At 35.4% G+C, this 16,650-nt stretch overlaps 1 protein-coding gene across 11 annotated transcripts in view; it reads left to right on the forward strand.

Annotated features, from left to right (window-relative positions):
• DLG2 (discs large MAGUK scaffold protein 2) overlaps window positions 1–16,650 on the forward strand; it is a 2,032,915-nt gene that overhangs the window by 1,647,885 nt on the left and 368,380 nt on the right. For all 11 annotated transcript variants that reach the window (XM_063094161.1, XM_063094165.1, XM_063094169.1 and 8 more), the window contains one exon: window positions 13,982–14,050. In XM_063094161.1, the coding sequence (XP_062950231.1) occupies window positions 13,982–14,050 (69 nt within the window). The remainder of the gene's footprint in view (window positions 1–13,981; window positions 14,051–16,650) is intronic.

Raw genomic sequence — 16,650 nt, forward strand, 5'->3', positions numbered from 1 at the left:
GTTTGTGTCCTTCCCTTTGAATCTGTTTTCAGTTTTGTTTTCTCATTTGCTTGTTTGTTAATATTTTACCATAGAACAAAGTTTCATGTCCAACAATTATAAATCGGCCATGGCCTAAATATAAGGAATTGACCAAAGGCCAGTCAACAGCTAAAATTACATCCATGCGGGTGGATATGTCCGTCACATTGAACTCAGCCCTAGTGGCCAGGAATGGCTCTCTGGTGTCCCCTGAATAAGTCGCTTCTCTAATTTCAAGGCTGCGGAGGACAGTGTGACTGAACATGAATATCATTATCAGGTGGCCACTGATAAACTTTTTTTAAAAACAATTTTATGAGTTATATTTTACATATTAGAAACTTTGGCCATTTCAAGTGTATAATACAATGATTTTTAGTAACTTTACCCTGTGATATAATCATCATCATATATCAATATTAAAACATTTTCTCGTGCCCATTAAAATCTCTTCATGCCTATTTACAATTAATCCCCGTTCCCAACTCATCCCTGTTCCCCCATTTCCAAGTAACCACTAATCTGTTTTCTGTCTGTATGTATTTGCCTTTTCTGGACCAACGCTTATATTTTTTAATGTTCATTATTCTATGAGAATGTGTGAAGAATACTTGTTTACGGGGCCTCTATTTTTTTTTTTTTCTTTTTTTGTTTAACCAAAGCAAATGTGGCTGGTTCATCTTTCACAAAACTAACTTTAAAATAACATTTGACTGTGATCACAGTGGGCATCTCCACGTGGGCAGATTAGGATCCTGTAATTTCACGCTCAGCTGCATTGATGACTTTTTGCCTTGTTTAAGCAGCACCAACTACGGACAACAGTAAAGCCTGTAATGCCCTGCCATGGGCTACTGCTTAAATCTTTTATCTCTGTAATCTTTATAGCTGCCATTTCAACTAGATGTCTCCAGTAAGACACAAGTTTATTGGAGCAGAGCAGAATCCATTTATTGTAGTTTTCATATATTAAACTCCATCACGTTTTATTCCAAAATTAAGATTTGCCACTGTTTTCTTAAATAGCAATAGAATCAGAAAGCAATAGAATAGAATATTAGAATAGAATAGAATATTAGAATAGCAATAGAATTGGTTAATAGAATTAATAAGGAATAGCAATTCTTTATTTATTTTGTCCCTTTAAATGAATTTGAGAAAACCTAATAGAGAGTATATATCAATTTTCCCCCTTTGTCAAGTATGTTCTATATATAGACAATCCCTGGTATATTTATTTGGTTTCATTAAATACAATCACAGATGGCTTTACCTGACAAAAATGAATTTCTTTTTCGCTTTGGGATCCCAGTGGAAATGGCATAACACTCATCTCAGTCTTCAATTCAACAGACAGGAGCTGTGCTAGGCACGGGGTGAGGAGGTGCAGTGGTTAATGCATCATGGTCGCTGCCTTCAAGGAGCTCACAGGCTAGCTAGGGAAACAGCCGTTTTCAAAATAGTATTTTTCTATTGTATAATAATAAAGTGTGAAATGCCTTGATAAGTATATGCCTAGGTGCTGTGGAAACAAAACAGAAGTTAGAAAAGGGGCGCCGAGCCCGTGGCGCACTTGGTAGAGTGCTGCGCTGGGAGCGCGGCGACGCTCCCGCCGCGGGTTCAGATCCTATATAGGACTGACCGGTGCACTCACTGGCTGAGTGCCGGTCACGAAAAAACGACAAAAAAAAAAAAAAAAGAAAAGAAAAGGGTTCCTGGTTCTGAGTATGCATGAGATAAGTCCTGAAGCATGAATAGCAGCAGACTGGGCAAAGAGCAGTAGCAGGGACTGTGGCTTTTGAGATCATCATAGTGTTTCCTTTGGAGTTTAGTCTAATTATCCAGCACCATGTTTAAAGGGCTCTGTATGAAAAAAAAATGGCTGAATTCGTCTCAAAATAAAAAATGTTTGGAAATGACTCTAATTCTAAAGTTTCACTTACCTAATTAATATCTCCATTTAGTATGATGTTTCCTAATTCAGGTTTGTATACATTATGTATAACTTGTCATTTTCCTAAAATGGTCTGTTGGAGTATTTAGAAATGTGAAGCCCAAGAAGAAAAATATGAAAAATTCAAAGGGAATGCTTTCTCAAAATTTTTGAGCAAACCAACAAAATATTTTAAAAACTGTCATTTTGTACTTTTTTTTTTTTCCTAGACCTCCTCTATAACTTCTAGGCTAGGGTGAGATCTCCTCTGTCATACTGCTCAGTCCATGTTTTTTGTTTGTTTGTTTGTTTGTTTTCTGTTTTGGGGGGGTTTTGTTGTTGTTATTTAATTACTTACCCATCTCTCCATAAACTGTAAGATCCTTAATAACAGGGATTGTGTTTGCTTCCTATTTGTATCTCTTATAGTGCCTAGCACAGTGCTGACTTTTAGTAGTTAAAGAACTATTCTAAAACTTTTGGCCTCTTAAAAAGAGATAATTTTTTAATTTTTTGCAAATCTTAAGAAAGATGAAGAGCAAGAAAGCTATCATATATTTAAAATTTTTACCCTTATGCCCTTTCAAATCCCATTGTTTGCATCTTCACAGTTATAACCTACATCCAAACTGAGTAGCTAAGAGGTAGTCATTTTTCATTAATAGGGATAAATATTAAGTTTCCTTCATTTGAAAGCTTGTCGTTAAGATCCAAAGACAAAACATTTTAGTATTTTGATACTTTCCTTTCATTAATATTTTACATTTCATATTTTCTTTACATTGGTGGTCCAGTGACTATCAGTTCTAAATATTATCAAGCTGTTGACAGCCACAAAGGTTTTTTAAAAAGTCATTTTGTATTGGAAAATTAATCCCAAAGGAAAGCTAGAATTTATTTAATCAAAAAGGTTTGCTGCTAGCACCTAGTTTCACTTCACTGGATTGAATTAAATATCTTAGAAACATTGCATTAATCATATTGGATTTTTATTTCTAGATTTTTTCCTTGTCTTCAATCCTAGAGCTCTAGTAATAAGTAGAAGCTTAGCTGAACAAATGACCCATGGCTTGAACATATTCAACCAAAGGAGAATATCAGAGAAGGAAGCAATTCTTACCTTGGGAGTATGAACTGTGAGGAGTGAGGGGAAATGAACAATTGGCTTTTTACTCTTGTTGCCTATGAGCACTATAGTGGTGATGACTCTGCATTGACCATTATAAGGAAGATTCAGACTTTAGATGTCAGGTGAAACATTTCTCCTTTTGATATACAGCTGGGGCTTTTCCATGAGACTAATACATACAGACTAATAGATTCCACCAAGCCAAACAGCCCACATTTATTTGGATGTTCCAGCTGTCTGCATGAAAGATCAATAACGGAAATAAATTGCAAAATAAAGGCAATTCTTCATTGAAAATAGAACCCAGTAAAATAATAGGAAGCAAAGTCTCCATTTTTCGTCTTGGCACCTACATTGATTTGCCAGAATAAAGGTAATTATTCTATTTGCTCTGCAGAAAGGTTCTGTGAGGACTGGTCCCTGGAAATGCTAGGAAGAAAGCCTTGGAATTCATACCAGTCTCTTCTTCAGAGCCACTTCCTCTCATAGCTCTTTGGCATCTCTAACCATTCTCTAACTTTTTTGAAAACCTGAAGATCATGAAGGACTCTTCCTAAACTACAAAAGTGGCTGTGTTTTGGTTTGGCTTAAAATTACCCATGGCCTCCTTTTTGATTATGGGATATAATCCAAATTCCAATTACAAGTTTTCCCTTTGTTTCATACTTAAGCTTTTTAAGGTCTTTAGCAACTGTTGACCAAACTCTGCTTAAATTTATCTTCCTGCTCCCATTATTGGCTGATGTTAACTCCAGTTCTCAGTTTTTCTCCCAGCTCTCCACTCATTCCTTTTTAGTCTTTTTTCCAGGTTTATCTTCCTCTACTTATCTTATAATGTTGGCTATCATTAAGTCTCCATCTCAGCTTCAGTTCTTTTCATCGCAGTCTTTCGAGGGATATAAATGGCTTCAAATGCACCTATGCTATATTGACTCCAAAATGTACCTTTTTAGACCAGAGCTATCTACCGAGATTAGACTCCAATATCTAACTATCTTATGAGATATCTGTACATTGATGCCATATACATTCACCCAAACTCACTATATATAATACTGGAATAATCATATTTTTCCCAAATACCCCTTTCTCAGTATAAAATGCCACCATTGGCCCAATCACCATAACCAGAATTATGGAAGTTGTCCTAAATTCCTCACTCACCCATCATATGCAATTATGAATCCTGTACATTCCATCACTTTCATGTTTCTTAGCTCTAGACATATTTTCCTTCCTTGGGCCCATGGGTTATTTCACGTTCAGGTCATTAGTTACAGATATGTTATGACCAAATCACTATGCCTTCCTGGAAAGTAGTTTTCAATTACTATTTCCTGTGTTTCAACACTTTACAAAATTTCTTTCACATACGCTGCTTGAGTTCCCCCCTCGAAGCAATCTATGAGATGGCAGTATTATCTACATGATATGATGATAGGACTAGAGATGAGAGTGTTCAGTTTTTGAGGCTGTCAAGTACCTAATTAAGAAGGGTGGAAGTCCCTACTGAAGGCTCTGGACTCCCAAGCCCATGCTCCTTCCTCATCACAGTGCTATCTCCCATCTACACCAAATACAGTAGATGCGAAGGACAAAAACCACTGTCCCTGTTCAAACTGAAGAAGAAATCAAAACAAGGAAAGCAAAGAGGCTTTCCTAAGGCCACTGAGCTCATTATGAACAGTGTGAAAACCCACAATTCCCACACAGCTCTTCTTCCCAGATATTGACAAAGTATAAAAAACCGAGTGTGTTATACTGAAAAATTTATTTCCTGTGTTAAATAAAGGGATATCGGGATCATATCAATTAGATGCATGAAATCCCAGCTGGTATACAAAAATCTTTCTATTTTGAATTCTCTAATTGTTGATGCATTCTGTCTATATTTTATGTAAAATTCCTAACTGAAATACGTTCTCCCTTTTGAAGTAGCTGCATTCACAGAATTAGCTCATACTCGATTTAAGCTATTATAAATTCAATTTTTCACTTCCCTTGTGAAGAATATCTTTGTGGAAAGGGACTTTTTAATACATGTTCATACATCACTAGGTGCCTTATTACCTTCTAAGATGCAGTTTGTATATTACAAAATCCAAGAAGAATGATGTACAGCCAACCGTTCAAAAACAAAATGAGTAAAGGTGGAATATGCCTGCTGTGTTAAAACACTACATTTTGCTCCTGACGTTTCAGACTTTGAGACCAGTCATATCCCAGGTGGGTCAGTCCACAGTGCAAAATGCTGAGATTTTCACTGTTGCTTTAAGCAGAATTGGTCATGGAGATTACATCAGCATTTGAAGTGTACTCTAAAGTATTCCAACTACCAAACAGTGATCAACAAGCAGTTTAGAATCGCAAGTGTTTGGGCTACCACGTCCATCATCTAACATTGTCACAGTGGCACAGGAAGGAGAAGATCATGGGTTCTGATCTCATTTTAACCCCATTCTGGCCATGCCACTTAACCTCTTCTTGGTCCTCTTTGTAGGATGACTCTAAGGTCTCCCATGATATACTTTATGGATAAGGAGAGAACTAGTATCTGGGTGATAATCCTGTTAGACACACATACAACGGTACTTCTCTTAACACACACAACCAGAGCCAGTTATTAGTTTGTTAGTCAAAAGGTTAGATAAAAGTTATTATTTAGAAAAAAAAAAGATTCTCGTGTGTCTTAATTATTTCACCTGGACTTTTAAAAACATTACTCTATGGTGGCATAATAAAATTAGTGGTTTATTGGTATTTAAAAGAAATTTGGATTTCTCCCAATAAAATCTCTCCAACTTTTTTTGATTCTTCATGTCATTGTTGACTGGTGATTGAAGCTGTTCAACATAAAGTAAAAAGCACATTTCTAGCATCTTAAGCTATGAAAAATTTTGAACTCTAAATTTGATCCAATATGTTTCTTCATATTTAGATCCATCTGTTTGTTGCAGCATGAATTGCTGACAATTTTAATTTTAAACAAATTATCATCATTAATTCAGTGTTACACATTGTCTATTTGTCACCAGAACTTTTAATTTGTCTAAGATCAGTTAACACTTTGTTTTCTTCACCATTTTTTTTATGTGTGAGGGTCAATACTTTCTCTAGCATTGTCAACCTCTGGTTACAGGAATTTTTATTAATTGTCCATTAATTGCTTTAAAATATTTGGCATACCAAATTGATTTGTAAGATCAGAAATGGGGGGCTCATTTTTTCTGAAGTTCTACCTCACCTTTCTCACATAAAGCACATCCTTTATCTGTCATCCATACTTCTCAATTTGGATTTCTTTAAATTGAGATGTGAATCAAAAGTAAACTAAGTGATAATTTCCCTTTATTTTATAATTTTTTTTCTGAGCTTTACAGCCATCTCTCTCACACCTAATTTGACATAGGTGTTTTTAACTACATACTATTTTTGAATCTTTCTAGATCAGTAAACTTACTCTTGATAGGAACAAGTCTTTTCTATACATTCATATTTCATTTTTGTAACATTTAATTAAATTATATAATTATAAAAGCAAATACAATAGGAATAAACAGGTTTAAGAACAATTACAGCTGATTCTTAGTATGCATACAAGTCACCTGGAAGGACTGGAAGTTGAGACATGAGCATTCCACTTGCTGTGGGTGTTGGTCAGCCTGTCTCTGAGGGGGTGGAGAAGATTGGTTAGTCTGTTCAAAGGATGTTGATTAAGAGAGCTCAACTTGTGGACTAGCTATTAAGCTGAAGGAGGGCCCATTATGATATTGCCACAATGCATGGTTTTTGTGCCTTACCGTAATCAATTACTTGAATGAAAATGTAAAAGGCATCTTGTATTTGAAGATGATACAAAACTAGATGAAAGAGTCAAGTTCTGTAATGGCTAGAACATCTTAAATGCCCAGTAAAAACTTATTGAATTAAATTGATGACCTAATGTTAGCTTAACAAACTTAAAAAATAAATCAAAATCAGTGCCATGAAATTTGACATATAATAATTATATTTAGTCTCTGAAAATCCAAAGCACAAGTACATGATAGATTTGATTATGAATCATTTGATGTAAAAAATATATGAGAGGTTAGGTGAACCCTAAATTTAAAAATGCAGTTCAGCAAATTTTAAAAGTCCATGTTATGTTGGGCTGCTCTGACGGGACTATGGAATCCAGACGGAGGGCAGGTAGCATCTCATGGCACTCTACCATGGTCTAAACACATGTGGAGCTCTGAGTCCATTTCTAATTTCCACAATTTTAATAGAAATCAGCATAAATACTTAACAGCATACAGGGAAAGAGAACTAAAAATCTTGAAATCATATCACAAAAAAAAGAAGTGTTGGAATATTTATTTGTAGGAGTAAAAAGATGCAAAGAATATCTGTTATGCAGTGGCTACTGCAGACAGATGGATATCACACCAAGAGAGGGAAGAACGTTTTAGTAATGATAGCTGTCCCACTGTAGATCATACTCCCCACATTGTGCAACAGGCACAATGAAGCTAATCTCGTACAAAACCAAAGTCCATTGTATTTTCCTGCACACACATGTATTTTCCTTTCCATACGCATACTTCTTGGTTCTGTTCTAGTGTCATGATCCTCTCAGTCAAATAATAGAACTCTCATTTCATTCTTTCTCACCTCCCCCATACTAACATCAAAGTCTCCCTACTTTTGAAGGCTTTTTTGGAAGTTCTGGAAGAGAGCACAAATACTCCTATACTCTGGGAACAATAGGCCCCTCCTATCTAGAGAATTTAACTTTCAGAAGGAAAGATGCCCACCCAGCCAGATCACAAGAATCAGTTCTGGAGATCAATGTGCCTTCTCCATAACTCCCCTCTTATCCATTCCTGTATATTTTACCTCCCAATGTGTTGAATGTATCCCCTTTTCTTAATTCCTACTGCATTGTTCAAGTATAAGCATTTATTAATTTTCTCCATCACGATGGTTTACTATGAGTCTCCCTGATTATGGATTTCCTCCATTTTCTTCCATTGTTCAGAATATTTTCAGGTTTACCTTTTTGAATCATAGACCTCATCGTCTTGACTCCCTCACATCTCCACTTAACAAACTTGGAGACCCCACCATTGCCAGCAGGATTAAGTCCAAACCTCTTAGCAAGGTATTTTATGCCCCTCATGTTCCACCCCAGTCAGCTTCCTGACCCCATCTCCGGCTACTATGCTCTGGCCAAGCCAAGCCACTCAAGGCTCTAGAGCACACCAGATATGTTTTGACCCTCTATGGTCTTTGTCATGTTCTTCTAACTTCTCAGAATGTCCTCTTTCTCTTCTCCACCCTTTAAAATACTTATACATCCTTCCAAATACAGATTAGATTGCTTAACAATCAAATATGCCTGGTGATTATTAAAATATGTTATCTATATGGACATGGGCCAAATGGTTTATTTTATTTCACTAACCTCTTTATTATCAGATATTTATTGAGCACTATAATACTTAGGAAGTAAAGAGACATCTCAAGTACCTTACACAATACCTGGTATATAAGTGCCCAATTAATGTTTGTTAGGTGTAACTAGACCGTACAAATAATTATACAGGACAAATCATGTTAAGGGTCAATGAAACACAAGAGGAATATCTAGCTTCATGGGGAACGGTGATAATGTTTTGGTTATGTTGCATCTGAGGTACTGGTTTGATATCCAAGACATACCCTTCTTTTTAAGAGCAGAGGCAACTTAACAACTTAATGCATGAACCACATTAAGAGAGAGGGAAAGTAGACCAAAAAAGAGAAGAAAAATTATTAAAAAGAGGTTAAATAAATGATGGAGACAGATATTCAAGAGAAAGGTGAAGAGTAAAATATGAGAGATGTAAATTCTTTAGAAATTTGAGAAATACATTTGAGAAAATATAATATTGAATATATATCAGAAAGTATTTCAATAATAGTTGGGACTTTACAAGTCACATTAAGTAACATTATTGTTGTCAGTTCATTAATAAAGGACACAAAAAACTTTTTGTGCTCTCCATTAAAATAATATACTTTTATTATTACATCATATTGGAAAGACCACTTATTCTGCCTCTCATTGCGTCAGAGAAGGAGAAAATTTAAGTCATTTATTAGCACCAGTTAGGTCCTTTGCCTTCCATGTGTAATACAACAATTTCAATTCAGATGCTCAAAAAAAATTAATTTAACACAGCAATAGGAATGTATCTTTCAGCACCATTTAAATGCCTTTTCCTTAGGCAACATGTTGGGAGTCTTTCACTTGAAAAATCAGGGAGTTCTTGGAAAGGAGACTGTACCATGCTCTGGTTCAATTTTATTCAATGACAGCATGATTTAGTTAGCAATAGGGCTGATACCTCTCTCTAGGTCTTAAAAAGTCTTGGTAAGATTGACCTTCACAGTTGCCTGATATAGCATCCCAGCCAAGCTACCTAAATATGAAGATGGTTCCACAGGTTTCTACCAGGTGACAGGGACTTCTTCTCAAGCATCAATGCTGTGACATGATGCTGAGACTTCCTTGTGGTCATCCTACTCTTCCACTATTGATTATCACTTAAATCCTTGTAAACGTCCAGGGCTCACTAATGAGGTGGTGTGGATAAAATAGGGATGTTCTTTTCTATTAAGTGATCTTCCTAAAAGTAATCTTCAAAAGCCACTGACATGGAAGTTGGGCATATATGGTGATAATAATGGGGAAATTTTATGCCAAAAAAATAAACAAACCTGTCAATGTTACTCAGCTGGAGTTCAGCATTTCCTATCAAAATGCATCAGGTCTTCTGTATGGACTAGTCACAGAGCTTTGATTTCACCTTTCTGTAAGGCAACATGGTTTATCTCAGAGGAGCAAGCACTTTGGAGCCAGCAAACCTGGCTTCTACTTTTGCCTCCTAGTAGCTGGGAAATCTGAGCCTTAATTTAATTTCTCTCAAAAATGGGCCAAATACCTGGTTCTTGATGTTGTTACAAAGTTTAGAAGAAATAAGGCATGGGGCCTTACAGATACATGGAACTCAATCCATGGTATTCATCATTCAAAAAGAATTGATGAAGCATCTTTTACGTGCCACCCCTGGGCTGCGGATATATAGATGAGTAAGCACACACCTTGCTCTGAAAGCACACGTGACTTGGTAGGAGACACAGGCATGTAAATAAATCATGTTGATTCTGAGTCTGGGCTGCTATTATGGATATGTGGGAAAGATGGGATGGCAGCACGTAGCAGTGTGTCAGCTGTGCAGGAGAGGTGGGGAGGCCTAAAGTGGGTGCTTCACAGGACAGATATTTGACATGTCTAGAAAAATAATAAATATAAAGAAGTTGGTAGCCATTTGTGGGTAGGGTTTTTTAAGATGAAGAACATTCCGAGCACTTAGCTCTCCAATGTTGAAAGCCTTAAGCTCTAGCTGTGCTTCTCTCCCTTGGTTCTTTCTACTGCACCTCTCAGAATTCCATCCTGCTGGCCTCTCTGCCTGTGGAGGTGAAAGAGCCAGGCAGTGGTTACCTCTAATTACTTAGTCATGGTAACACTACAGTACCTGCAACCTGCTTGGTCCCAATGGGAAGATGTTTGGTGTTTTTTTAAATGCCAGTTAGTATCACCATAAGTAGCTCCTACCACCCACTGCAAGTATCTGCCCTGCAAGTGTGGCTCAGACATTACTATCTGGAATAATAAAACTTCACTTGCATCTGTAGGTCTTGACTGTATTTCTCTTAGTTCACCGTATTTTTCTAGTAGAGTGAAAAGGGAATTACGTGTAGAAGGCTCTGTTTGTTAGACATTTACGTGCTAAGAGAAACTGGCTGACTCTGCATGGGTAATATAAAAAGAGTCAAATTCTCTGAGCACTTCATGGTGCTGGTTGCATTTAATTTAGGTGTCACTAAAACTGTAAAAGGGTCATTACTGGAAAAAATTAGGAAAAGAATAATAATGTAATTAGTTATAAGGTTGTAATAAGTAAAAGAAGATTACTGAATATTTCTTTGTTTTAATTAAGTGAGCTGACCAAACGGTGAGGAAGCTATCAGTAAGTTCAGTTATTCATTGATCTTGGTTAGTAAGTATCATTGATCTTTACCCAAGAAGAACTGTCAGTACTTTCTAAAGCAGTGGAAGATAAATGGTAAAGGAAAAGATCACACAGTTTGCACAAAAGAAATACAATTAGCAAATAAACATATAGAAAAAATGGTCATTCTTACTAATAAACAAAGAAATGCTCATTACAAATCTGAAGTATTTTGTACCTATTAAATTATCAGGTTTTTAAAAAATTGTAATGTCAGTGCTTATAAGATTATGGTGAAACTGGTACAGATATATATTTTTAGAGGCAATAAAATGTTACAAAGCTTTTGGAAGGTAATTAATAACATAAATCAAGAACCTAATAAATATTTCCATTTTGGGAAATGCATCTAAAAAAGTTGTAGAATAAGAAAAATGTAATTGATTTCAACATGTTCATTGTGGCACTGTTTATAATGTGCAAACAATGGAAATAACCCAAATATCCAATTTTAAAAGGATGGTTAAATAAACTACATCTTCATAGAAAGTAACATCACATACATTAAATTAATAATTACGGAGACACAATGAGAAATGCTTAAATTATAATGTTAGGAAAAACACAGGATGTGAAGTTCTATGTGTTCTGTGTATACATAAAACAGTGTGAAACACGTGGCCATATAGACAGTCAGTAGGATGGAGTGGAAAGAGTACATACTTGGCAACAAGACAGGCTTTAGTTTGAAATCTGACTCCACATTTGCAAGCTGTTGATTTCTGACAAGTTAAGTTCTACCTGTTTTGTTTTCTTATATGTAAAATGGGGATACTCGTATCAATCTTATAGGACTACTATGAGAATTAAATTAGGTACCTGTAAAGGCAATGGAATTATGGGTGAATTTTTTTACTTTCTCTTATTTTTATTTCCATTAATTTTAAAATGTTTTGAAACAGAAACTATTTTTCAATTTGATATTCATTACCAAAGCTATACTACATGCAGAAATATATATCTTGTGTCAATGACTATATGACTATATTGACTATATGACACATATATGAAATATATTCCTTGTGTCATTGACTGTATGGGTAACTGAAGTAATAAAAGTAATTATTCTTATTTAGTACTAAACATCTCAAAGTACACACTCTGCTAAATCATAATTTATGTATTTAATGAACACTTATATAGCTTTTACCATGTGATAGCCATTGTTCTAAACACTGTATTTATCGAATCCTTATAACAACCCTATGAGGAAAGTACTATTACTGTCTCAATCTCACACATGAGAAACTGACATTCACTAACTTATGCAAGGTCACACTGATGTGGTCAAGCCAGGATCTGAATTCAGGCAATCTGGCTACATGGTCCAAGTCCTGAATGCTATGCCGCTTTTCAACAGGTCAACAAAAATATGTTCACTGAATATTTGTGGTGCTTGGCACTATGAGGGATACCAGGAAACAAAGGGCACAATCCTTAGCTCGAAGATCATTCTCTAGGCTTCAGCTGTGGTCTCAAAATTCTGATCCCTCATCCTTAGGCAAATGTCATCCATGTCATAACCAAATGCTATTCACAAAGAGACTTGCTCACTGTAATGACCAAGATTCTGAATGAAAATCTCTGTAGCCCACAGCTTGGCTCTCTGTGGTAGTGTCAATGTTTACACAGGATGGCCTGAGAAATCCTAGAGCTTTGCAAAAGAGCCTAATGTTCTGCAAATGTTTAACATGGGTTTCTCTTTATACATATAGGTATGTATACACACATTCATATACTACATGTATATGTAACTAATATTTCAACTGAAATATATTAAACTAATACTGCAAACTAAAATTACTTCAAATGCAGTTTTGCTGTTGGATTATTATTGTGCCTACATCGAATGAGAGATTCTCCTGCCATCTCTTTCTAATTGTCAGAAGAATACCATGACATATTGTGAATAATGTCAGAAGAATATTCTGACATTGCCAGACAAATTCTTACAAATCTGGGAAATGATCATAACATTAAGAATAATGACTCTAGATGTTATTCCATTTCAAGCACAGGTATTTACCATGAGACTTTGAGCAAGTTTCTAAACCTCTCTGTGCCTCAATTTCCCAATCTGTTAAGTGGGACATACCTCATAGATCTGTGAGAAATAAAAGACACAAACATATAAAACACTTAGAAGAGTGACTTGACCAATATAAGTACTCAATAAGTATTTGATATTATAATTTTTATTTTAACTTCTTATCTACAAAATCAGTCTTTTCTTGTTACATGCAATCAAAAGAAAATATGGAACTACATTAACTTCTAAGATTGATATGCAACGGGAAGTTCCATTTTTCAAGTTTTTGTGTTCGTCAAACTTTTGCAAGTATTGTGTGGCAAATTTGAACTAATAAGTAAATTTATACCAATTAAATACTATTCTGATTTACAGATTAGACTCTGCATAGAATTTTGTTCAAAAAAATTCTGCAGCTTAAAAAAATACATTGCGTCATAAACAAATTTATGTTTTTATGCTCTACGTTATCTCATTCTAAGTGGGAAAAATTACCTTTTTAAAAAATGTTTATTTCTTTTCCTGTCTACTTATTATTTAATGCTTACTTTTGAATAACACATGTTGAAATCAAATTATAAGGAAACATTAACTCCTTATCTGGTAAGAGTGTTGTATTTTGGTGGATGATTCTACTTATCACCAAAGATTTAATCTCTACTGTATTTCTTCTAAGATTGTTTTTTCTTGACAATATAACTGATTAGAATGTTCAAAGACATTTCAAATAAATGATCCGTGTTTGTTTTTTCTGTCTTTTCTTGCAGTCATTCCCAACACAGCACTGCAACCCGTCAGCCTTCAGTGACTCTCCAACGGGCCATCTCCCTGGAAGGGTAAGATAATAATACTGAGTCTCCTCTTAAACTGTGCAGCCTTTGAGCATAAAGATAGTCCCTTCCTTCTGTACTTCCTTCCTTCCTTTTTCATTTTCTCTCTCTTTGTTTTTTTCTTTTTCATGCACCCACACCTTCCCACATACACACTTACACTTTCTTTCAATCAGCAAATGTCTATGCAGCTCATGTTTTGTGCCAAGTACTGTTCTACATACTAAATGTAACAAGTCAAATTAGATCTCCTTTTACCCTTCAGAGGGCTCATTGTCAAGTGTAAATGACAAAAATTCAAACACGTACTTGCAATACAGTGTAAGCATCACACTTTACCAGAGATATGCATAAGGGACTAATGAAGGATCCAGGAGTGGTCCCTGGCTGAGAATGGGCATCAAAGGGTTTGGGGAAATAGGTCAGAGGGGTTTCAGAGAAGATGTAATCCTCAAACTGAGAACTGAAGCATCTGGGGATATTTGCCTGGCAGTACAAATTCATGGATATTCCTTCAACGGAAGAGAAAAGTAATTAGCATTTATTAAGTGCTTATTAGGTGCCAGGCTCTATCTCTTTATTTATCTATCTTTCTATCTATCCCCTGTCTCTCCATCCATCTGTCTTATCTGATTTCATTCCTAAAATAGTCCTATGAGATGGCTATCTTTTTTCTAAATATAGAGTTTTCAGAGAGGTTAAGTAATTTTCTCAAGGTCATTTACATAGAAAGTAACAGCCTAGATTTGAAATTAAATCTGGCTCCACTCACTATATAGCTCTGTCCCCTATAATGTGGCATGGAGAGACTTTATTGAGCTGGAGAGCATTAGTAGCACCATTCATAAACTACATTCAGGCAAAGTTAGACATGATGAAGAATTTCTTAAGGTAAAAAATGATAAAGAACTATAATTGACTCTAATCTCTAAGAAATCAATAAATGCAATCAGTAACATACTGTTTTGGATGGTTCTGGAGACCCATGTGCATGCTAATGACTGAGGTGTACTTTGTGGTAGAGGTGAGAATGCAGGGACTAATCTTACCACTCATCTCTACCTCATCTTGTTGTTTCTTATAAAGACCTCTCTTGGCATGGCTCAGGGTGGCTATTGTTCCACATTTTGGTCATTAACACAAAGGGGATTTCCTTCAGTTATGGTAAATAATGGCATTTCCTTCTAAATCTATTTCCAAACCTTTTGTTTCTTATTATTAACAAAAGCCTATTAATTAGTAGTTTGCTAGTAAGGATTTTTTTTCTTTTCTTTTTTTTTTTTTTTTTTTTGCATTTTCAGTTGAGTTAAGTGAACTCCATGATAAGCATAATTACTGATTCTAGTTCTCTGATAAGATGAAGCCAAAAATATAAAGACCTTACCCTAACTTCAAAACACAAGAGTGGCAATGGCTCCTTTTCTGAAAACAACAAGCTATATGACCAGCCTCATAGTGCTGCAATGTTCCAACTGGTATAAAGTAGTTTGCCTTATTCTAGTGAATAATACAGTATAAGAAATATTATGTTCCCTGCAGCAGTGGAAGACAACTGACTTTGGAATCAAAGAACAAGTCTGAATCTGGGCCTCTGCCATCTGTTGCTATTGCTCTTAAACAAGGCCCTTCCCCTTCTGAGCATGAGTTTCCTTGACAGCCAAAGGGGAGAATACTATAGAACTCATCAACTTTTTATAAAAGTAGCAGGTACTTATTAAACCCTCCATACATACTAGTTGAATATATACCTAGCCTAAGTGTCCTGAAAAAAGAAAGAAAACTTTAATTTTTATAGCCTAGATTAGTTTGAACTGCTCTTAAATACATATATATGTATTGTGTAAAACATTTCTAAATATAAAATAAAACATTTGAGGTAGAAATAATTTTGCATTCCTTGAATATTTAGAAGAGGAAATCTCAGTAATTCTGTACAAAGCCCAGAACACTAAAGTTCATGCTATATGTGCCCAACTGGCCTCCAGATCAAGAGATAATGTAGCAGATAAACACTGTCACTGAACATATAGTGGGAAAGTTATTTTTCATTTTACGTAGACCAATGGGTGTTTAGTAGATTTCCCATTAAGGTTTTATACTGCTGTGTATAGGCAATCAGCTGAAATTATTTCAAAACTCTTATTCCTAATGCATTTGTGAAAAGCAACAGCACAGAATATTTTTATAATGGATGTAGTTTAAAAGGCCATACATCTGTATAATTTTCACTGAAGTTGCTGTTTACTTGACACAAAATAAGTGGAGATATTTCAGATTTCCAGTTAATTTGATCCATGGAGACAACAAAACTGTCTAATTGAGCTCTCTACTATAGAGTCACTGCTGTTTTTAAATTGATATCTGAATCATCTATAACTATGCCAGACAAAATGAGGCAGAATAACATCCCCATTAATACTGTGAGCTCTGTGCTTCACGTTCAAGTTGACTAACACAGCCCACACTTTAATCTCCTCCTCTTCTTGAGACTCTAGTAAAAGAAAGCTAATAGAATTAAAAAAGGACAATCCCATAGTAATAAAGAAAATGGAAGGGGCTATTAAAGGTCAAAAGATTTCATCACATTTCTGGACAACAGAACGCTA

Source organism: Cynocephalus volans, chromosome 4, assembly GCF_027409185.1.
Source record: "Cynocephalus volans isolate mCynVol1 chromosome 4, mCynVol1.pri, whole genome shotgun sequence".
NCBI lineage: Eukaryota > Metazoa > Chordata > Mammalia > Dermoptera > Cynocephalidae > Cynocephalus > Cynocephalus volans.